The sequence below is a fragment of the Barbus barbus genome (genome assembly GCF_936440315.1).
Source record: "Barbus barbus genome assembly, chromosome: 6".
Lineage (NCBI taxonomy): Eukaryota > Metazoa > Chordata > Actinopteri > Cypriniformes > Cyprinidae > Barbus > Barbus barbus.
In genome coordinates, this window is record NC_136734.1 from 30,250,910 (window position 1) to 30,274,576 (window position 23,667).

General features: G+C 39.6%; 2 protein-coding genes across 2 annotated transcripts; both read left to right on the top strand.

Annotated features, from left to right (window-relative positions):
- The first annotated feature begins 10,186 nt into the window (after nucleotides 1-10,186).
- On the top strand, nucleotides 10,187-13,030 carry LOC306870676 (uncharacterized protein). The gene is made up of 4 exons (XM_079418079.1): nucleotides 10,187-10,328; nucleotides 11,496-11,816; nucleotides 12,267-12,355; nucleotides 12,602-13,030. Exons 1-4 carry the CDS (start codon nucleotides 10,244-10,246, stop codon nucleotides 12,752-12,754), a joined length of 648 nt encoding a protein of 215 aa, XP_079274205.1. The 5' UTR covers nucleotides 10,187-10,243; the 3' UTR covers nucleotides 12,755-13,030.
- A 4,475-nt stretch (nucleotides 13,031-17,505) lies between these two features.
- LOC306871456 (procathepsin L-like) lies at nucleotides 17,506-20,022 on the top strand. Its single transcript, XM_079419405.1, has 7 exons — nucleotides 17,506-17,638; nucleotides 17,760-17,882; nucleotides 18,047-18,199; nucleotides 18,303-18,527; nucleotides 18,652-18,820; nucleotides 18,978-19,095; nucleotides 19,204-20,022. Exons 1-7 carry the CDS (start codon nucleotides 17,513-17,515, stop codon nucleotides 19,301-19,303), a joined length of 1,014 nt encoding a protein of 337 aa, XP_079275531.1. The 5' UTR covers nucleotides 17,506-17,512; the 3' UTR covers nucleotides 19,304-20,022.
- Nucleotides 20,023-23,667: the final 3,645 nt, after the last annotated feature.

A 23,667-nucleotide genomic window follows, 5' to 3' on the forward strand; every position in this document is an offset into this window, starting at 1 on the left:
TTATTAAAGACTACTCTTTTTGTTTACTCTTTCGTCGTGCGCCTTTCATCCACAACCACAGACCGTTACAGAAGATCGGACCTAATCGAATATGGATGAACGCCTCCAATTCATCACGTTGGCCAACTCCACCAGGGACCCTCTGGACTATATACGAGCATATGTTCCGCTCGCCCTCGTCAGCTCCCTCCTTCAGTTAAACAAGGAGAAAACTGAAGTCATTGCATTTGGAAACAAAGATGAAGTTCTCAAGGTGAATGCATGCCTTGACTCTAGGGGTCAAACAACTAAAAATCAAGTCAGAAATCTTGGGGTGATTCTGGAGACAGACCTTAGTTTCAGTAGTCATGTCAAAGCAGTAACTAAATCAGCATGCTATCATCTCAAAAACATCGCAAGAATTAGATGTTTTGTTTCCAGTCAAGACTTGGAGAAACTTGTTCATGCCTTTATCACCAGCAGGGTGGATTACTGTAATGGTCTCCTCACCGGCCTTCCCAAGAAGACCATTAGACAACTGCAGCTCATCCAGAATGCTGCTGCCAGGATTCTGACTAGAACCAGAAAATCTGAGCATATCACACCAGTCCTCAGGTCCTTACACTGGCTTCCAGTTACATTTAGGATTGATTTTAAAGTACTTTTACTTGTTTATAAGTCACTCAATGGCCCAGGACCTAAATATATTGCTGATATGCTCACTGAATATAAACCGAACAGACCACTCAGATCATTAGGATCGAGTCAGTTAGAAATACCAAGGGTTCACACAAAACAAGGGGAGTCTGCTTTTAGCTATTATGCGGCCCGCAGTTGGAACCAGCTTCCAGAAGAGATCAGATGTGCTAAAATATTAGCCACATTTAAATCAAGACTCAAAACTCATCTGTTTAACTGTGCATTTGAATGAGCACTGTGCTATATGTCCGAACTGACTACAATGAATTTTATGTATAATCATTTTCTTTAAATTTATTTTAAATCAATCTCTATATCATTTTAAAATTCCTTGTTTTTATTATTTTTATTTCCATGTTTTTATTGATTTTTAATGTCTATTTCACTTTCTTTTATGTAAAGCACTTTGAATTACCACTGTGTATGAAATGTGCTATATAAATAAACTTGCCTTGCCTTGCCTTGCCTCAAGGGAGAAACCCTAAGGATACTGTTCCTGCTTGGGATCACTTGTCACCAGCGGCTAGAGCTCCCAGACACCTCCGGCCTCAACTGGAGTGAGACAGTCATCAGGGTTCTGGAGAGTCTCCGACTGCTAGCTGGAACTTCGCCCGCGGCAATCTCTAAGTGCCCACGAGCCCTACCCACGGCGAAGAATGTTCCGCCCGCGGCGATGAGGAAACCACCACAACCGGCGATGAACGTTGCACCGTTGGCGGCGATGATGGTCCCGCCGCCCAGGACGGCGAGGATGGTCCCGTCCAGCCCACCTGAGTTCCCGCTGGTCCCGTCCAGCCCACCTGAGTCCCCGCTGGTCCCGTCCAGCCCACCTGAGTCCCCGCTGGTCCCATCCAGCCCACCTGAGTCCCCGCTGGTCCCATCCAGCCCACCTGAGTCTCCGCTGGTTCCGCACAGCTCTCCTTCGTCTACGCTGGTTCCTCCCAGCTATCCTTCGTCTCCGCTGGTTCCGTCCAGCTCCGCGCTACAAGAGCGCCCCTCTGAATTCGCGCTTTCAGAGCGCCCCCAAGAATCCAGTTCTCAAGCAACGGCCAGGAGTGCCGATCCCGAACCCCGAGCCGGAGCCCTACCCACGGCGAAGAATGTTCCGCCCGCGGCGATAAGGAAACCGCCGCAACCGGCGAAGAACGTTGCGCCATTGGCGGCGATGATAATCCCGCCACCCAGGACGGTGAGGATGGTCCCGTCCAGCCCACCTGAGTTCCGGCTGGTCCCGTCCAGCCCACCTAAGTTCCCTCCAGTGCCTGCTCCTCGCACGTGCCCTCCAGTGCCTGCTCCTCACACGTGCCCTCCAGTGCCTGCTCCTCGCAAGTGCCCTCCAGTGCCTGCTCCTCGCCAGTGCCCTCCAGTGCCTGCTCCTCGCCAGTGCCCTCCAGTGCCCGCTCCTCGCCAGCGCCCTCAAGTGTCCGCGCCTCCCGAGCGCCCCATTGAATCCGCGCTGCAAGAGCGTCCTCAAGTGTCCGCGCTACAAGAGCGCCCTCCTGCGTCTACGCTGGTCCCGTCCAGCTCTCCTTCGTCTCTGCTGGTTCTGTCCAGCTCCGCGCCTCCTGTGCGCTCTCAAATGTCTTCGCTGCAAGAGCGCCCTCAAGTGTCCGCGCTGCAAGAGCGCCCTCCTGCGTCTCCGCTGGTCCCATCCAGCTCTGCTTCGTCTCCGCTGGTTCTGCCCAGCTCCGCGCCTCCCGTGCGCGCCCAAGAGTCCGCTCCTCCAGAGCGCCCTTCAGTGTCCGCTCCTCCAGAGCGCCCTCCAGTGTCCGCTCCTCCAGAGCGCCCCCAAGAGTCTGCTCCTCCAGTATGGCCGCCAGAGGGGAACGTTCCCAAAGAAATTTTGGGGGGGGGGGGGGCCATATAGCCTCAGTCTGTGTGGCCAGGCCAAAGGTTCAAGGCCACAAAGCTCCCCGATCCGCCATGGCCTTCCAAACCTCCAGTCCCGCCATGGCTGTCCAAGGACCCCGATCCGTCATGTCAGTCATCAGGTTCAAGGCCACAAAGCTCCCCGATCCGCCATGGCCTTCCAAACCTCCAGTCCCGCCATGGCTGTCCAAGGACCCCGATCCGTCATGGCCGTCCAAGGACCCCGATCCGCCATGGCGTCCCGAGTCTCCTGATCCACCATGGCATGCCGAGTCTCCTGATCCACCATGGCATGCCGAGTCTCCTGATCCGCCATGGCATGCCGAGTCTCCTGATCCACCATGGCATGCCGAGTCTCCTGATCCGCCATGGCCTCCCGTGTCTCCAGATCCGCCATGGTCTCCCGAGTCTCCAGATCCGCCCTGGAGGCTTCCCTTGTCTCTTCCCTGTCCTGGTCTGCTCCAGCCTCCAGGGCGCCCGCCCCCCCTCCCCGATGTTACTGTTACGGTGCGGGACGCACCTTCCGGGAGGGGGAGATACTGTAACGTATCTGTTTCTGTTTAGTTTCCTTTCTGCCCATATTTGGTTCTTCCTGTTTTAGTTCGTGTCCTAGTTTTGTTAATTAATGATCGTCATCCCCTGTGTTTAATTAATTACCTTGTTTCCTTGTTTGCTACTCTCCCTTTATAAGTCCTCAGTTTTGCCATTATGTTTGTCCGATCTTGAGTTAACATATTGTCTAAGTGAGTTGATGCTGTTTATTAAAGACTACTCTTTTTGTTTACTCTTTCGTCGTGCGCCTTTCATCCACAACCACAGACCGTTACACATAGCCGCAGGAACATATTTTATCCTGGGGGTGCTGGGGGCGGGGCTTGATGTTGCAGGGCGGGGCCGAGGTGGGGGATTTAAAAAAAAAATCCTAATATTAAATAGCCCAAATTCTTATAGATTAGTAACATACAAATGAAGACAGAGTTATATGCGAACCAATATATATTTGTGCTTTTGTGATTTTAGTTCAATAATTTTTTCTTTAATATTTCTATTATTTTCAAGTGTCCGCGCTGCAAGAGCGCTCTCCTGTGTCTCCGCTGGTCCTGTCCAGCTCTCCTTCGTCTCCGCTGGTTCTGTCCAGCTCCGCGCCTCCTGTGCGTCCACAAATGTCTGTGCTGCAAGAGCGCCCTCAAGAGTCTGCGCTGCAAGAGCGCCCTCAAGTGTCCGCGCTACCAGAGCGCCCTCCTGTGTCTCCGCTGGTCCCGTCCGGCTCTCCTTCGTCTCTGCTGGTTCTGTTCAGCTCCGCGCCTCCCGTGCGCCCCCAAGAGTCCGCTCCTCCAGAGCGCCCTCCAGTGTCCGCTCCTCCAGAGCGCCCTCCAGTGTCCACTCCTCCAGAGCGCCCTCCAGTGTCCGCTCCTCCAGAGCGCCCTCCAGTGTCTGCTCCTCCTGAGCGTCCCACAGAGCCCGCTCCTCCTGAGTGTTCCACAGAGCCTGCTCCTCCAGTGTGGCCCCCAGAGGGGAACAGCCCAAAATAAATTTGGGGGGGGTGGCCATATAGTCTCTGCCTGTGTGGCCGGACCAAGGGCCAAGGCCACTGAGCTCCCTGATCCACCTTGGGCTCCCAAAGCAACAATACCGCCATGGTCTCCCGAGTCTCCAGTCCCGCCATGGTCTCCCGAGTCTCCAGTCCCGCCATGGCCTTCCAAGTCTCCTGATCCGCCATGGTCTCCCGAGTCTCCAGTCCCGCCATGGCCTTCCAAGTCTCCTGATCCGCCATGGCCTTCCAAGTCTCCAGTCCCGCCATGGCTCTCTGAGTCTCCTGACCCGCCATGGCCTCCCGAGTCTCCAGTCCCGCCGTGGCTCCCCGAGTCTCCTGACCCGCCATGGCCTCCCGAGTCTCCAGTCCCGCCATGGCTCCCTGAGTCTCCTGATCCGCCCTGGAGGCTTCCCGAGTCTCCTCCTTGTCCTGGCCCTGTTCTAGCCTCCAGGGTGCCCGCCCCCCCCTCCCCGATGTTACTGTTACGGTGCGGGACGCACCTTCCGGGAGGGGGGCAATAACTGTTACGTGTATGTTTCTGTTCAGTTTGGTTTTGCCCTTTTTTGGTAGTTCCTGTTCTGGTTTAGTCATTAGTTAATTATCTATCATCCCCATCACCTGTGTTTTATTAATTATCTCGTTTGTGCCTTTGTTCTAGTCCCTTTATAAGTCCTGAGTTTCCCTTCAGTGTTTGTCCGTTCTTAAGTTAGTTAATGTCTGCAAGTGTGTTGATGCCGTATAATAAAGACTACTCCTTTTTGTTTACTCCTTTGTCTTGCGCCTCATTTACCACAACCACCCGACGCCTAACATCGGCGAATTCTCTCATTGGAAACAACAAAGTGCAGGGAAGTCATGGCCTAATGGTTGGAGAGCATAAATGGCTGGGTGTGTGTTCACGGTGTCTGTGTGTGTTCACTGTTGTGGGTGCGCACTTTGGATGGATTAAATGCAGAGCATGAATTCCAAGTATGGGTCACCATACTTGGCAGTATGTCACGTCACTTTCACTTTCACTTTCATATGTACATGCGATGTAAATAAGAGATTAAGTCATCATACACTGCAGACAACATCACTGTTTATAGATTTACTATACATGCCACAGTTTTAAGTCTGGCTGTTTAAGTCAGGGCTCTTCAGAGATATCAAATGATAAATGTTTCACCATGACCTCTCCTTGGTCTTCAAAAATGTCTGAAATTAATTTTGTGACACTCTTATGGAAATATGATAATATTTTGTAATTATCATTTAAATCTGTCTAATTTTTAAATTGTGTGTCATATATCAACATCCCAGGAAAATGTTATGGGGTTTCAAATCAAAATATGACCTTCTGTTACGAAACAGGACGTTGATTTCATACATGTCCTCATTTGAGGACACCGGGACTAAAAGCATGTTTATTATGCATTTTGGGAGACATAACAAATGAATATGGAAAGAAATTATGTTTCAATATTCTATGAAATATTATATATTATTATGAAAATCTGGTCAATTATTACTCCCATTATTACACTTCTTTTTTCATTACATGTTGCCCCAAAAACACATTAATATGCAAATTAGATTTAGTTTATAGATACATTGTATATAATGAGAAAACCCGTTTATGCCCATTTTACACACATTTTGTATAAAGAACAAAGGTAGCTATATTGAATCATTCTGTTATAACATAGTTGAGAATTATCTTTATACAAAGTTTGGTAAAAAAAAATAATCTTAAACTAAAAATGTACTGGTGAGTTAAAAAATCTATTGTTTTGCCCATGCATGTTCATTCATGTCTTTTTAGTTTTTCAAAGAAATTGAGTCCCGATGTCCTCAACCGAGGACATAGTATAACTTATGAATGAAATATAATTTTGTGATTTTTATTTTTATTTTTTTACATTATTCTAAATGCTCTAAACAATTTAAAGAAATGAAAAAAACAATTTTTTTCCTAAAACTTTTGTCTCGGGTCTTGGTCAAAATATTTTATGTCATAATATAGTATCCTACTTGCCTAAACCGTTATGATGTGTGTGTAGTTAATAGATATACATTAGGCTTGTTTGAGCGCGTTTGACCAGAGACTAGAGCACAAAGAGCTGTGCTTATGTGATTGTCGGTGGCCGTCTTGAGAAGCGAGAAAGCTTCGGAAGACGTCTCATAAAAAGGACGAGGACGTGAATGGTTTTTACATGTCGGAATGTAAAATTATGGTAATATTGCGTGAATATTTCACATGAAATTCTGTCAGTGTGAGTGGGCACCAGCCAATAGGGGGACACCAAGTGATTAATATAATTACTAGACGTTCAAATATTTTCAGTGTTTTGTATATATTAATTTGCTGGAAGAGATGCAGGTACATAGAAAAAGAACAGTTAATGATACAATATATACAGAAAGAATATAAAATATATGCATGCATATAAAGAATTGCGATTGGTCAGATCACAGTGTATTTGCCCCCTCCCCCAGTCAGAGTCGAGCATGTTTATTCACAAATTTTATTTTTATTTTATTTTTTGTTTATTTTATTTTTTTTAATGTTTATTCACAAATGGACAGGCAGCATCCCTTTAGCGATTGTGCGAAACGTAAATTTAAAAAAGAGAAAATATAAGGATACATAGCCAGGGCTGTAGCTTCAGTGTGACTGAAATGTACTGCATAGGCTATTTGTGTTTGTACTGAGGGCAGCTTCAAAGATTTCTTCAAAGATTTCTAGCTTGTTTTTGCAGGGTTGGGTAATGTATCGCAGTTGCAGACATTATGTTGATTAATGCAATGTTAATCAGAATCCACTCACTGCTCAAAAAATACTGGAGTTTTGTTAATTGCTAAATTATGCAAGCTCACAAATCCTCTTGTTATAATAACAAACAAAGTGTAGACGGTGTAAATAAGAGCTTCATTGATTATAACGGAGCTTTGTGAGATGCTATGAACTGAAGTGAGTGACAGCTTTTAAAGATTTTGCAAATGTGATATTAAATTACAACAGTTCAATACAATAAGTTAATATTAAGTGATGTATATTATATGACTTTAACAATGCCTGACTTTGCTCTATTTCTAAAGGAAAATAGTTTCAAACAGCCTCAGCTGAGCCGCTGCACATCTCCTTTCAAACACAGCAGTGTTTCGTTTATGAAGGAACCTGCGTTTTTAAATAAATCTAGTGAGTCAATGATTCAATTACCTATTCATAAAGACATTCACTTGCTTCGTTCCTGAATGAATCAGTCGTTCAAACGAATCAATTGAATGAATGATTCAGTGATAAAATCATGACTTGCGTCACCTGCTGGCAGTTTTATTTTTATTTTAAAAATGTAATTTCAATTATTTAAATCATTTCAATCAAACAATAGTTCTATATTCTAAATTTTATATTTAAAACATTAATCTCACAACATTGTTATGAATTTAAAACATCGATGCCACCTCTGAGCCTCTGTAAATGTCTGTAAATTTAGCTACATGCCACTTTTGTGTTCTTCTGTGCCACCTTTGTAGTGGAAAATAATTTTGTTAATATCGATTTCTTTTGATTGGTAACTTATTCTTCTTATTCTACATATTCTTATTTTATTTTTTAATTAGAAATTTTTGAAAAGCTTATAGATATAGATTTTTGAATTTGACATAATGATATACTCTTAATAAAATTAGTCCCCCCCCCCCCCCCCCCCCAAAAAAAACTGCCCACTTCAATGAGTCAAATATTATCTTGTAATGGGGATGCTAAGTTTTGTTATTGATCCGGTGGGGGTGGGGGGTGGGGGGCTTCAAATGTGGTCACCCTAGGGCACTACACTGTGCTAATCCTGGCTGTGCCGACTGTTTTTATTACGTGGTCACTATTGCTTTGTCTGTTTTTACAGATTGTTTGCTATTTACTGAGTAGTAATGCTTTTTAACCTAAATCATAGCAGCATCCATCTATGAAGGATGTAGACTGTCAAACAAACACAACTGTTTGCCATAGCAGTGGGCGTTTACAATCCGCCAGGTCTATTCAAACAGAGCGTTCTGATGAGGGAGGTCAAAACAAGGCAGAAGGTATCAGAATCAGCTTTATTCGCCAAGTGTGCGCAAATACATGAGGAATTTGTTGTGGTTTTTAAGAAGCTCTTGGTACATACATGCATACATACATACATACATATCTGACATGAGAACAGAAACATTTAAATAAGACTTAACAATAATAATAATAATGTGTAAGAATCTGGAACAGAAGATTTATGTACAGATTTGGGCCTCATTTTCTCTATATATACAGCTGTTTAGAATAATATGCATATATTTACAAAGTAATAGGGAGAGAGTCAATAATTAGAGATGGGGAAAGAATTACAGGCATGAATTACAGGACACAGGTAATAATTCCTGTGTTAGTTGTTTAGGCTGGAGATGGCATGGGGAAAAAAAAATGTTTTTATGCCTAGATGTTTATAGTGCACAGAGATCTGCAACGTCTGCCTGAGGGGAGAAGCGCAAACAGGTCATGTCCAGGGTGAGAAGGGTCTGTGATGATGTTACCTGCCCGTTTCTTCACTCTGGAGTAGTACACGTCCTGAAGACTGGGCAGGTGGACACCAATGATGCTTTCTACTGACCTGCAGTCTTCTTATATCTGATTTGTTGGCTGACCCAAACCATACAGTTATAGAAGAGAACAGGACCGACTCAATTACAGCAGAGTAAAACTGTGTCATATGCGCCTGTGACAGGTTGAACTTTTTCAGTTGACGAAGAAAGTACAATCTCTGCTGAGGTGTTGGATGTGAGTTTTCCCAGCCTTACTAGCTGCTGCCTGTCTGTCAGGAAGCTGGTGATCCACTGACAGACGGAGGTGGGGACGGAGAGCTATGTCATTTTATTCTGAAGTGTGTTCGGGATGATGGATCCCATGTTGACTGCATCACCCACAGACATGTTTGCTCGGTAAGCAAACTGCAGGGGGTCCAGCAAGGGACCAGTAAAGTCCTTCAGGTGAGCCAACACGAGCCTCTCAAAAGACTTCATCACCACAGACGTTAAAGCAACAGGTCTGTAGTCATTAAGTCCTGTGATTTTTGGTTTCTTGGGTACAGGGATTATGGTGGAGCGTTTGAAGCAGGAGGTTCACACAGCTCCAGTGATCTGTTGAAGATCAATGTGAAGATGGATGATAGCTGGACGATAGCTGGACAGCACAGGCTTTGAGGCAGGCTGGAGAGACACCGTCTGGGCCTTTGGCTTTCCTTATCTTTTGTTTCCTGAAGACTTTTCTTACATCTTTTTCACAGATCTTGATTACAGGCTGAGAAACAGTAGGTAGCCTATTACTTCTAAATTATTATCTTTTTTGATGTAAAAATCTTGATAACATTATAAGTGGACCTCAGAGAACAATACAAAATAAAAAGCAAAGGCAGTTCATGACCCCTTTAAGCTATGTTGCGGTGTACTTTACAGTTATGTATTGTCATCTTGAATTAATGAGCATCCATCATTTCATATGTGTAAAAATAAATTTACAAAATAAATTAAATTCTGTCATACGCAATAAACAGAATACCACTCGCTTTAGTAAAAGTCATTCGTTGTGTTTGATTACTGTGGAAGGGACGTGTGAGTGACCCAGCTAATCTTTGCATCTGAAAAAGACAGGAAGTGTTTTTAGAGCAATGCTGGCCCTCTTGCCTCTGTGCAACCACAATGTTGATTCAGTACAAAACAGAAAACAATGCTTCCTCCTACAAATATGCACACAAAAAAAGTGAAAGTACGACACCAAAATATTGAGATTATAATATTGAGATTAAAATATAAAGACTGATATGAGCAATGTACAGCTTAAAATTTTAAGCAAATTGCAGAGTACAAAGAGTGTCAAAGCTTTAAAATCTGAGCACTTTAAAAACAACATAGTATTCAACTTAGAGTAGACAGTACAGTCACACCTGCTCTACTATACAGATCTTAGAAGTGATAATCCTTTACATGAAGTACATTTATATACAGTATATTTTTTTATAGATGTGATTTACTGAGACCCTGCCCCCAACCTTACGTGGTATAGAGCCATCAGTGTTGTCTTTGTGGTTACTGTGTGTCTCTGCTTAGAATTGTATCAGACGGCATCACACGTCCTGTGTAGCACAAGACACCATGAGGACTGGACAAACTAATTCTTTTCTTTTGCCTGAACAGCACTGGATCCATCTGTTGATATTCTTTATAACCGTAATAACAGGTATGTGTGAGAGAGTATATGACTGTCACACACACACACACACACACACACACACACACACATGTTGGGTTTCCATGTTTTATGGGGACATCCCATAGGCGTAATGGTTTTTATACTGTACAATCTGTATGTGCTATTGCCCTACACCAACCCTACACCTAAACTTAGCCCTCACAGGAAACATGCTGCATTTTTAGATTTTCAAAAAACTTTATGCTGTATGATTTATAAGCTTGTTTCCTCATGGGGACCAAAAAATGTCCCCACAAGATTAAGATTTACTGGTATTACTATCCTTGTGGGGACATTTGGTCCCCAGGACGTGATGAATACCAGGTGCACACATACACACACACACACACACACACACACACACACACACACAAAGAGAGAGGATTTACTTTTTTATATTTAGGCTGGTACCGTTCAAAATGTTGAGGTCTATAAGTTTTTTGTGAGGATTTTGAAAGTCACTTGTGCTCACCAAGGCTGCATTTTTTTAATCATAAATAGTATTGCAGTAATATTGTACATTATTATTACATAATAAACTAACTGCCTAACTGTTTTCTTTTTAAAAGTAGTTTATTCCTATAATGGCAAAGCTGAATTTTCAGCAGCTGTTACTCCAGTTTTTTGTCACATGATTCTTCAAAAATCATGCTAATATGCTGATTTGATGCTCAAGAAACCTTTTTTTGTTATTATTATCAATGTGAAAACAATTGTGCCACTTAATATGTTCGTGGAAAGCATGAGGCATTTTTTTAGTATTCTTTGATGAACAGAAAGTTCAAAACATGTATGAAATATTTCAAAACGAGGAGAAGTCTCTACTGTCACTTTTGATCAATTGAATGCATCCTTGCTAAATAAAAGTGTTGTTTTCTTAAATTAATTTCATAAATTAAAAATCTTACTGCCCCAAACTTTTAAATGGTAGTGTATTTAAAAAAAAAAAAAAGATTTAAGGAAATTTAGTTAGATACAGGAAGAGAAAATAAAGGTTCAAAAGCAGATAAAAAATAAAGAACATTTACATTTACAGCTTCACTGATTAAAAACTAATATACTAATCACATAAAAAAAACTTAAATTATGATAATTGTTGTTTGGACAGTTACATGATTCTTTATTTGCACTTCTTTCTCGGTTTGTTTTTCATAGGGGCCTTTGCAGATGAAGATGTGACAAGAGCTCTGTTGGGTGGCAGTGCGTCTTTTAACTTTAAGGTTACAGCAGACATGAAAGTAACCCTAGCTGTATGGAAAAAGTGTCCAAATCACAAGGTTTTTGTGTTTAGCCCCATCCATGGACTTTTTATAGATGACAACAATTATGCAGGTCGTCTTTCCGTCAAATCTAACCACAGCATTATTCTGGATAATTTACAAGAGAGTGACTTTGGGACTTACTGTTACGAACTCACCACTTTCCCAAATGGAAAGCTTCAAGGACAAAATAAACTAGAGAAAACGACAGAAAACGGTGAGAATATTTATTTTACAAGACATCTTCCTCAACATAACACCAAGCATCGTGTTGTTATTGCAGATATGTTATATTTATATGGAAATACAAGCATTTTATGGCTATTTACCTAGTCGCACCCGTATCTGACTATCATTTAACATTCAGAATCAAGTATGAGGGTCATGACACAATAGTAACAAATTCTTTGTTGACATAACATTCAAATCAAATGCATCCTAAAGTTTTGACAAACTTCTTCATGAAATACAAAAAAGAGAAGGATAACAGAGTATGATCTGTGAACATATGTTTGAATATTTGTTTTTGCATACTTTGTTTGTTTGGACTCTGTTGTAACTGTATAATTTGAATATTAATGTAGTGATGCTTGTTTATGCACAGACCTGCATTTTTTGCGATAATAAGAAACAAATAAAAAGAAACATTGTGTTAATCTTCTCGCAGGTGACCTGCCCATCATGATAATCTCCGTGGGTTGCAGCATAGGTTTAATAGTATTATGTGGAATCATCGCTGGAGTGGTTTGCTATAAGGTAATAATCCCAAACTGGTCCACATTCTAAAGAACAAAACAGAATTTGCCGAATTCAACACAAAAAAATGTGACCGAGTGGTTTAGTGAATGATTACAAAGAAATTCATTCTGCTCATGTTTAATGAATAAAGACCAATGTGTGTGTCACACATAAGTTTTGGAATATCTTCTATAAATGTATTTTAGTAACATCAGGTGACATGTTTCACCACATGTTTAATTTGACCAATGTCTCTTCTTCTAGAAGAGGAAAAGCAACACTGCGTTGCATCCTGGAGGACCTCCTGGCAGTCAGCCCTCTGTACGAATGAAAAATAAGAAGCGACCCAAGCGCATACGCTCACAGAATGAAGAAGAGGTGGAGATTGAAGACTTCAATTACCTGAATATTAATTAACCTACACACTATGTCTATAATGGATATTACTGGATTTACTGTAAATAATTTTACCTTTTTTAAATTTTTAAATTTTTTATTTTTTTTTTACAATTGACTGTTTTAATGACAAAAAGAAGTCATTGGGAACAATAATCCCATGTGGACTCTATATACACTCATAAGCTTTTCTTTCTAGCTTTTAAATAGACTTTAGTTCAGCCTTATTTTGTGTTCATTTTTATTTTGTAATATACTACATTTTTTCGTCTGTGGCAATAAACATGTTGGCTCTTTGTTTTGTATTTTATGTTGTTATTTTTCCATCAAGGTAACTTAAAAAAAATATGATTAGGATGATTAGAAGATGTTTATTGGCAGTTTTGTTTTATTCATTGATCTAGCCTATAGTCAGATCAAAAGCAAATCAGTGATAACATCATTATACTCTAGCTGAGTTGCACTTATGATTAAGGCAGCGGCTATTTGCACTAAGTTTAAATAGCAATTAGATTCTATTCACACTAAGTGCAAATAGCAATGGAGTCTATTTACACTATGTTAAAATAGCAAGATTTTCTGCCATTTATATACTACTTATTGCAAATAGTGGCAATTATCTGCACCTCAGTATTGTAGTGCATTATAAAACAGTATGCAATAATAACGTATTGAGTGTAAATTACAGTTTTAATTCAAATTATTAAATGGATGCCACCTTATTGGGACAATAAAGCCGTCCCTACACCTACCTTAACCCTACCCAATACTTTATTTTCAACTGTTTGATTATTTCTTTCATTTGTATTGAAAATAAATGCCTTTCCAATGCGATATGAGATTTGAAAAGGGAGAAAAAAGTTTGGCAAAAGGCGGGTTCGAACTCGGGTCAATTGCGTCAAAAAGCATGCGCCTTAATTACCATCTACACTACTGAAACTAATGTAAAACAGTGTTGACTATCCCAATCACACGTTGGTGGGCGGAGTTAGTGTAAATAGCCTTTGCCAACAAGGCCATTTGCACTTAGTGTAAATAGACACTCCGTATGATTAAAGTCTCCTTTCTTGCCTGAAGTGTTTCAAGGAATGATCACTGCAAATTCCAGAAGTCAAAAGTGCAAAAACAACAACGACAACAACAACAACAACAAAAAAGCAATTCAGCTTACACCAATTTGCATTACCCTTGTTATTCAGATGGTGGCATTGTACAAGATTGAATGATTCTACGGCTGCGTTGCATATAAATATCTCTATGGATTTTTGTGAAATACCACTTCCAAAAGTATTATTAACAATAATGCCATTTGTAACTTAGCAGAAGTTTCAATAAGTGCATGTGGACTTTTTATTCAGTTTCTTCAGTTATTCAGTTAACCACAAGAAAAGTCACTTCCTGACTTCTGAGTGATCTTTCTAGATTAAACAGCTCATCAGCAGGAGGAGCAGAATGGTCTCTTTTTTTTGTTGCTTTGTTTGAAGTCTGATTGCCACTCTGTTTGATCAGTTGTTCAGACTCCTCTCAGATTCTGATTACATCACTGCTGATTGACTGAATTAATCATGACAGTACATTCACATAACACCTACAACACGTCACATCTCACGGCTTCCTCTTCAGAAATGCAAACGTACAAATAAAGAGCTCTTGCAGAAAGCCACAGATTAAACTGTATTACATGTGATGCAAAATGAAACAGGTAACATCCTGCTGCGTCTTTTAGGGTCTAACCAATGGTTTTGCCATTGTTAAATTGCACAGGTTACATATAAATGTAGAGTCTCACTCCAGCAAACGTCTTTTCCTTGCTTATGCTGTATGCAAGAAATAGCAATGGTTGCTTTGTGGTTTTTGGTAACCGTTAAAGGTTTGTGTTGAATAAGTGATTTTCATTATAAACCAAATACTTTATGACCAGGGATTGAAATGAACTTTTTCACTCACCAGCCAATTTGGCTACTAAATTTTTAAGTTACTGGCCATTCATAACTTCTACTAGCCAAAAACCCCCCCAAAAAACCCCAACAGAAATAAACCAACAGCCTGAGGCTGTCTACACTGGAAGTGACAAAGCGACCGTTGCAAATCATTTTGCGTCAGTACTAGGGATGTGCAATACTAAAAAAAAGAATCTCAACATTTTCTGGGATTTTATCGATAAAGATAATTAGACGATATTTTGCTGAGTGTGTTATTGTGCTGGTATCTTAAGGACTGCCGTGGACAGCTGGCTCTTGAAATTTTTGATATTCTTCATATTCTGTGTGGTCAGTTCACAGCACTGATAGAAATTTATCTTTTCCAATAAGTTTAAATTGATTTGACCTTTTATGGGCATTTTTACCTTTATAAAATTATTTTTCTAAAAGTGTGCATCATCTTTTGAGTCAAATTCTTACATTTAATCAGTCAATTATAATAATACATTTAGGCTGTTACTAAACAAATGAAATCAGTATCAATAAAATTCATCTTTACAGAAGATGCATATGAAGTGGCATTTAGATGTATTTACACATGCAGCTAAGAGGGACATGGAATGTTTTAGCTTGCAGTTAGAAATGTATAAGTAATATTTTGATATTTTAAACATGAAATGTTGAATACTGATATTTGAAATTATTTAAAAAATGAAAGGATACTGTAAATGTGAAATTAAAATCACCAGTAGGTGGCATCAAGTCACTGTTAATAACTGAGTCATTGTGATTGAACCGAATCATTTAAACGGTTGATTGATTCATTCAGGAACGAAACACCGTCATGTTGCTCAGAGACGCAAAATAGAGCAGTGACTGTATTTTGAATATTTTTTTGTTGTTGTTGAAATAGCACAAAAACAGGAAATATGGTGGCTAAAACGTAAATCTCTTGATATTATCTTATTGTTTATTGAGCTGTTGAATAAAATCAATATCACATTTGTAACCTGATTTTTAAAGAAAAAACGGCACTCTTCGTGTGATATTGATGAACTATATGAATGTATATAAATATATACATTTTCTGCCCCCTTATCTTGAATTATGATCATTCTTAATGCATATTAATAGACTGAATCATGCAGTGAAAGAACGTACTCTAAATGCGCACGCGCACTAAGTTGGTCTAACCAGACTTTATCACATAGTCGTGTATGAGTGCACTCTGTAGGTGTGTTTTGTTTGGTTTTTGCAATATATTCGATAATATCATGATGTCTCACGAGTTCGGTATTTGCGCTAAACCTGCGCAGACTTGGCTTGCATGAACTTCCCCAAGACATTAACGAGTAATAACTTACGAAAGGTTAAAGTGTTAATTTCAACCCCTGTTTATGACATCATTTTATTAATAAAACATGACTTAAACCATCATCCTTAGAGACTAGCACTTGTATAACAGTAATGATATATATTTACTAAATAAAAACAATCAAGTCTAGTATATATCATTTATTTATGTATAAAATATACCTGTATTTGTAAAAAGAGAGTTTCAGAAGAACCACTGCATTAACAGACATTTCTGAAGGAATCCACTTATTTTTATTGCATTAAAGGCCACTTTTAATGTCCTAGAATCCTTCTGGAGTTTTTCATACATGGAGGTAGCTACTGTAGATTCTATAAATAATATAATTACTGGAAATTATATAAAGGTTATATAATATTCTGTATGTACATTTATACATATTAAGAGCAACAACAACAAAAAGGTTTAAACTTAAAAACATTTTGTGTGAAAATGTCACGTGTGTTCTCTGCAACTGAAAGAGCAAGTTTAGGCAATGCTAAGAAGTACTGTGTCTGCTACATTTAGTATATTGAGTCATACAAAACACAAGCCGCTGATTGTGCTTCAAAACGCTTAGTTAGGGGATTTTCTTTAGGGCCTAAGCGTTTTCACTTTGATTATTTTCTGTCTGAGCATGTTGCATTTGTCAGGCACACGCTTCATGTCATGATCATGACAAGCACAAATTAAAATAAAAATTAACACAGAACAGAGAAAAGCACAGAATTCTCATGAACACAATGCATCCTTTCCAAAAACCTGCAGTTAAAACATTTATTTTAACTTATTGGTAATTCTCATTAAATCTCAATTATTTTCGCACCGCCAAATCAAATGTTTATTTTTCAAATTAAACTAACTTCCCCTCGAATGTCATAAACGATTATGTGAAAAAATATAGGAATATAGGAAAAGAGTTTTCGAATGTAACTTTTAATCTTGTTACATTATATGCAAGTGATGAGTTCTCGATCTTGTGACGTTGTTTGATCACATGAGTGGATGAGATTCCTGCTTGACTGATTGGCTGTGAACACTTTTCTCATCATCACCCTCAGCCAATGAGAAGCCGCCTCTCTGATCAGACACGCTTTAAAATCCGCTCAGTTGCAAGCAATGATAGTCAATCATTTCGTTCGCTGGTTAAAGGTGAGTTTATTACTTACATTTCGGCTTGTGCATACAGTGGTCGAATTATATTTTTACGTGGGTATCAGCTTCGTCTGTAGAGGTTAATTGAGCAAAATCGCTTGTTTAACTTAAAAAGAAGCTGCTTGAATGTTTTCTAGGCTAGTAAAACTTCCAAATTAAAACTTCCGTTTTATTATACGTCGTATTATGTGGCTTTGTACATGTTCAGGGTCTTTTTTAGGGTAACTTGCGCACTGAGGTTTTTCTGTCTAATTGGTTAGAACACTTACTGCTGCAGTCTAAGTGTAACTTCTGTTACATTCCTTCCAATTGTATCTTGTTTCCCTCTGTCACAGTGTTCCAGGCAGGATGATGTTGTTTGCCTCTCTCCTCATGCTATGCTTGAGTGCAGTGTTTGCTGCTCCAAGCTTAAACCAGCAGTTAGATGATCACTGGCACCTCTGGAAGAGCTGGCATGGAAAAAACTATCATGAGGTGGGTAGTATAGAGTCTGTAGCCAAACACAAATCGATCTTCAACACAATTGAAAAGCAACAACTTGATAGTCTTTATACGGAACTTTTTCAATGGCTGCAACGTCTGCTTTCTTCCTCAGAAAGAAGAGGGCTGGAGGAGAATGGTGTGGGAGAAGAACTTGAGGAAAATTGAGCTGCACAACCTTGAGCACTCTGTGGGCAAACACACCTTCCGGCTGGGCATGAACCAATTTGGTGATATGGTAAACTGTTCAATATGGCTTCTGATTTTTTTTTTTTTCTCTGCAACATCTAAACTGGTGGATCTGCTGCAAAATGGCATAATTTTCATACTTATGATTGACACTGGAATTTTTTTTTTTAGGGCTGTTTTATTAAACCCTTTTGTTTGCATTGTCTCTCTTAGACAAATGAGGAGTTCAGACAGGCGATGAATGGTTACAATCATGACCCCAGCCGGAAATCAAAAGGCTCATTGTTCATGGAACCCAGCTTTTTTGAAGCCCCTGAACAGGTTGACTGGAGAGAGAAGGGTTATGTTACTCCTATCAAAGACCAAGTAAGCGGTTTATCAAACTAGTTCCTGGAGCATGTGTTTATGTATCAGTTTTAAAATCTGCATGTTGCATGACTGTTAACGAAGTCCTGTTTTGTGGTTCTAGAAACGTTGTGGATCTTGCTGGGCTTTCAGCTCAACAGGTGCCTTGGAGGGTCAGCTGTTCCGCAAAACTGGAAAGCTGGTTTCTCTGAGTGAGCAAAACTTGATGGACTGTTCCAGGCCAGAGGGCAATAACGGCTGTGATGGGGGCCTCATGGACCAGGCTTTCCAGTATGTTCAGGACAACAATGGGCTGGATTCAGAGGAGTCGTATCCCTACCTTGGAATGGTAAGAATCAGTGGTTTGCTCTTTCTGACTTCTACTGGTAGTGACTCTATTGTGGGTGTCTCATTGCATATTCAGTAACCCCACGTGGTTTTTTTTTTTAAATTTTTTTATTTTTTTTAAACAGGATGATCGGTCGTGCCACTATGACCCCCATTATAGTGCTGCTAATGCCACTGGTTTTGTGGACATTCCCAGTGGTAAAGAACATGCTCTAATGAGGGCTGTCGCTGCTGTGGGTCCTGTAGCTGTTGCCATTGATGCTGCACATGAATCCTTCCAGTTCTATCAGTCTGGTGAGTGATTTTATCCCTGAGCTGTGTAAACGGTCAAATTCTGATTAGTTTTGAATTATGCAAGAACTTCTGTGCACTTCTAATAGAAAACTACATGGCTTGCCTATAAACCTGAGTCAGTCTGAACATCTTGCTCATTTCCAACTTTCTGCTGTAGGCATCTATTATGAGAGGGAGTGCAGCAGTGAAGAACTTGACCATGGAGTCCTGGTGGTTGGTTATGGTTATGAGGGTGCTGATGTTGCTGGGAAGAGATACTGGATTGTGAAGAACAGGTATGATTTGCGTCTGGAGTCTTTTTAATGATGCGCACAATTCTGAGTTTTCAATAACATTTAACAGCCTCATTTGCATGGTTTTTAAACTTGTTCTGTATCTTTTAGCTGGACCGAGAAATGGGGTGACAAAGGCTACATCTACATGGCTAAAGACCAACAGAACCACTGTGGCATTGCAACATCTGCCAGCTATCCCCTAATGTAAGGCCACTGGACTGTTCTCTGCATTATGGAAATGCCAGTAGTTCACTTTCTTTTAATATTTCATGCTGTTTTAATTCCCTTTTTTATTAAATATTGTAATGCATTTTTTCTTTCTGAATGCTTGTTACATTTGTTATTTTAAAGTCATTTAAGTCTGGAACACTGCCAGTATATTGTAGAAAGTTTCCTTATTTAAGTTAAGCTATCTTGGAATACACTAATTTATCAGTTTACATTTTCTTTTGATTTCAGTGAACCATTTTCGTTTGTGACGCAAGTCACTGTATTTTAAGCTTTATTTTCAGCAGTGTTATAGATGTGAACATGTAACATGACATGAGCCATGTATTTGTACAAATTGTGCTCTTTCTACTTGACCTGTAAGTGGATAAATTAAATCTACTGGTATAGAGTTATGAGTCTATGTACACGTGGGATCTCATGCAAGCATGGTCCGTAAGAAGACCAAATTGTGGTAAGGCCAAGCAATAGTTCTGTTCTGAGGAGTGTCGTTAAAGTTTGGACTCCTAAGCCACTTTTTCACACTATTGAATTGTGCTGTGTAACCCATAAACTTTATTAAATTAATGTTAGGCAATAGACTGTCAAATTAAATGTTGGACTAAGACAACACTGCCAAACTTTTTTTTTTTTTTTTTTTTTTTTTTGGCTGCAGAATATTGTACCACATCAGTAAATAAAAGTCTCTAATGGACGTACAACCTGTTCCTAAAATTGTTTGTGCTAAACATAATGCTTGTCTTGTTTGCGCAAATCCATAGTACTAGTTTGCTGCTCTTGTAGATTAAACCATGCTTCCCATGCAAAGACACGCTTAAGTTGTCCGGAACAAGCATGTTAATGGCCCAATGAAAAGCACTATTACTGAATTTATACACCTAACCGACATGCTTGTATTGCAAGTACTACACTTGCTTGCTCAATGTCATTGCTCGACCGGATAAAATGAGTCTTTGTGTCATCTACCCTTTTATTTGATTCACACGTAAGACTAATTTATACATACTCCTGATTTTTATTCTCATTTACTCAAATTCATGAATGTAAGTTTCCTTATGTATTCATTCTTGTGTAAACATGTAACGTTATTAGATGCATGCCGCATCTTGTTGCTTTTCACAAACGTTCCGTATGAGCGCAGCGTTAGGACGCCATTTCTTCTTCCTTGGTGTTCAATGGCAGTTGGCAGACAAAAAAAGTTGCATTTCTGACACAGCACACCATTTCGAGTTAAAAGAGAAACTTCTAGGCCTGCAAAGTGTGCACTTTGAAGTGATCACGCGCTGCTCACTGTTGGCGCTCGTGGAGGGAGCCAGAGGTGGTAAACAACACCAAATGACGATTTTCCTGAAAAGTCTGTCTAGAGCAGTGTTGAAGGCATTCAGCGTTTGTCAACTTCCACTTGATGCTTTAAAGGTAAGTTTAGTTGTCAAAGACACAATATGTGACTGTTGCATTAAATCAAAAACAAAATGACAGCGTCTTTGCCAGAAAGTACTGAGACCAGGTTAGTAATTTTGTTGTCAGCGAAATAGTACAAACCGTTTGGCCACTGAAAAGGTTAACATTTTCTAATTTTGTTAATGATTATAAAATAAATTTCTTAATTTAAAGTATAATAAAAGACTTGGGTGCTGAGGGTTAGTAGGCTATTAAGAAATATTTTTTACAATGTTTTTTCCCCCTTTTCAGACACTCATGATATGCAGGCCCTAGCTGTCTTGGCAGTGTCAAGCTGGGATATAAACGTGTATGTTAATTCAAGATCAGATGAAACAAGCAAGGTACTGTACAGTGTATGCACAACACAAAATCCACCAGTACATGGTAATGTGCCTAGGCCAGGGCTGTCCAAACTCGGTCCTGGAGGGCCGGTGTGCTGCAGAGTTTAGCTCCAAACATAATTAAATGCACCTGAAGCAGCTAATCAAACTCTTACACGCATACTAGAAACTTCCATGCAGGTGTGTTGAGGCAAGTTGGAGCTAAACTCTGCAGGACACCGGCCCTCCAGGACCGAGTTTGGACAGCCCTTGCCTAGACATTGACACAACACTACTTAGCTTGGCTTTGAAGTTTGAGCTGTAAATATGAGAGTTCAGTACATGCTGTGTGTGCTTGTTAGAGAGTCATTCTGAGTCATGTGCTTGGATTTGCCATTCCACTGCTGTTCTAAGCAGCTTCTTGTTATAATATCAGCCAGCTTCATGGTTATCAAATGTTATCCATTTCTTACAGCATTTGCTTTGATTTTATGTCTTGAACATAATTTGATCATGGTGCATGTCAGCAATAAGTCAAGGAATGATATGGAGTTTTATTGTTTATTTGTAGCTTTTGCTTTATTAAAAAATGCAGCTGATGGAGTTGAAGTGAAAATGCTATGATTGACTGGTTGTGAAACCTGTCTTTGTTTATTTTTCCTATTCACAGAATTAGAAGGCATTGCTTGTGTTGTATGTTGTACAGTGTTTTTTCCCTCATAATAGTTTATCTTATATCTAGATAAAAAAAGCATTCCTGTTTATTAGCTTGGAATTCATCCATATTTTTAAAGTAATCACAATTACAAAGGTGGTAAAAGAAAGAAAGTCGTATAATAAACATTTCTGTAGCAAGAGCAGCCTCTGCTGGTAGAGACCTTCCTCAACATTCAAGAACATGCTGTAAATAGCAGCACAGTTAGTTTCTTGTTTTCCTCTGAATAATCAGTCTATGGGAAAGTTCATCATTTCAACAAAAAAAAAAAAGGTCTTAGTATAGTATTCCTGTGACATGCTTGTAGTTCAGAAAAGGGTGGCAAATTGACAATGTGATTTATTGTGATATAGTAATGTGGATTAAACAAGATCAAAATCACTTTTCTATAGTTATATTACGTCTTCTCACAAATAGGTTTTTGATGAAGAGAGATACAGATTGTATTTATGGACCAGGGCAGTAGAATACTTTGGTCAGTGCTATTACATTTTTTTTTTTTGAATAGTCATGCAGTAAATTTCACTTCTTTAATGCCTATTTTCCTGTGGGGTGTAGCCAAATAAATTAAAATTTCAACTCATAAATTGAAATGGAGATAATACTTTAAGTGTGAATTGTGTACAACCCTGTTTGTGATAATTTGTTCTCAGTAGACAGAATATTTCAGATATAACTTAAAACTAAGGTGGCCGAGAAGTGCAAAACAAATCACGATTCTGAAAACAAAATAACAAATTACAAACGCAAATGCAAATCTAAAAAACTAAATAATTCAGAAAACACAATAACAATTCCGAAAACATTATAATAAGAAAACACAATGACAAATCCGAAAACAAAATAACAAATCAGAAAACAAATTAACAAGTCGGAAAACACAACGACAAATCAGACAAACCGGAAGAGGTAGGTATAGTTTGAGACAGCGCCATTGATTTGGGAATAGATTACTCATCGCTGATTGGACAAGACATCTGTCAATCAAGGTGTACAGGAAGAACAGATAGTAGAGTGCTTGTGACTGTGTTTTTGGACGCGGTCGACCCGGGTTCGAGCCCGCCTTTTGCCGAACTTTTTTTTTTCTCTTCCTTTTCAAATCTCGTATCGCATCGGAAAGGCATTTATTTTCAATAAAAATTAAGGAAATAATCCAAAACTTGAAAATAAAGTATAGGGTAGGGTTAGGCTAGGTGTAGGGAGAGCTTTATTGTACCAATAAGGTGGCATCCATTTGAATTAAAATTATAATTTACACTCAATACGTTATTATTGCATACTGTTTTTTTTACTACAATACTGAGATGCAGATAATTGCCACTATTTGCAACAAGTAGTATAGATAGCAGAAAATTTTAACAAAGTGTAAATACGTATTTGCACTTAGTTAAATAGCCTCTATCGCTATAGCTGCTGCATAAAAATATACATACATGTACATTTACAACACTGTACTCTGTATTATATTACCTTTGAATCAGAATACAAAAAAAACTTGTTAACGCTAATGTGAGGGTGTTTCTAATACAGTGTCTATGGGAGTGAGGGTAAATTTGACATAGTTCTGTCAAATAGCGATAGCAGCTAACCTCAGTATTGTAGTAAAAAAACAGTATGCAATAATAACGCATTGAGTGTAAATTATAATTTTAATTAAAATGGATGCCACCTTATTGGTACAATAAAGCTCTCCCTACACCTAGCCTAACCCTACCCTCTCCCTACACCTAGCCTAACCCTACAACTTTTGGATTATTTCCTTAATTTTTATTGAAAATAAATGCCTTCCCGATGCGATACGAGATTTGAAAAGGAAGAGAAAAAAAAAAGTTTGGCAAAAGGTGGGCTCAAACCCGGGTCGATCGC

Excerpts from the sequence above, each read along its gene's own strand:
- LOC306871456 (XM_079419405.1), top strand. The coding sequence starts at position 17,513 with ATGATGTTGTTTGCCTCTCTCCTCATGCTATGCTTGAGTGCAGTGTTT. Across the intron at positions 17,883-18,046 it reads TGAACCAATTTGGTGATATG|ACAAATGAGGAGTTCAGACA; the intron begins GTAAACTGTTCA and ends TGTCTCTCTTAG. Across the intron at positions 19,096-19,203 it reads TACTGGATTGTGAAGAACAG|CTGGACCGAGAAATGGGGTG; the intron begins GTATGATTTGCG and ends TGTATCTTTTAG.
- LOC306870676 (XM_079418079.1), top strand. The coding sequence starts at position 10,244 with ATGAGGACTGGACAAACTAATTCTTTTCTTTTGCCTGAACAGCACTGG. Across the intron at positions 11,817-12,266 it reads AGAGAAAACGACAGAAAACG|GTGACCTGCCCATCATGATA; the intron begins GTGAGAATATTT and ends ATCTTCTCGCAG. Across the intron at positions 12,356-12,601 it reads CTGGAGTGGTTTGCTATAAG|AAGAGGAAAAGCAACACTGC; the intron begins GTAATAATCCCA and ends CTCTTCTTCTAG.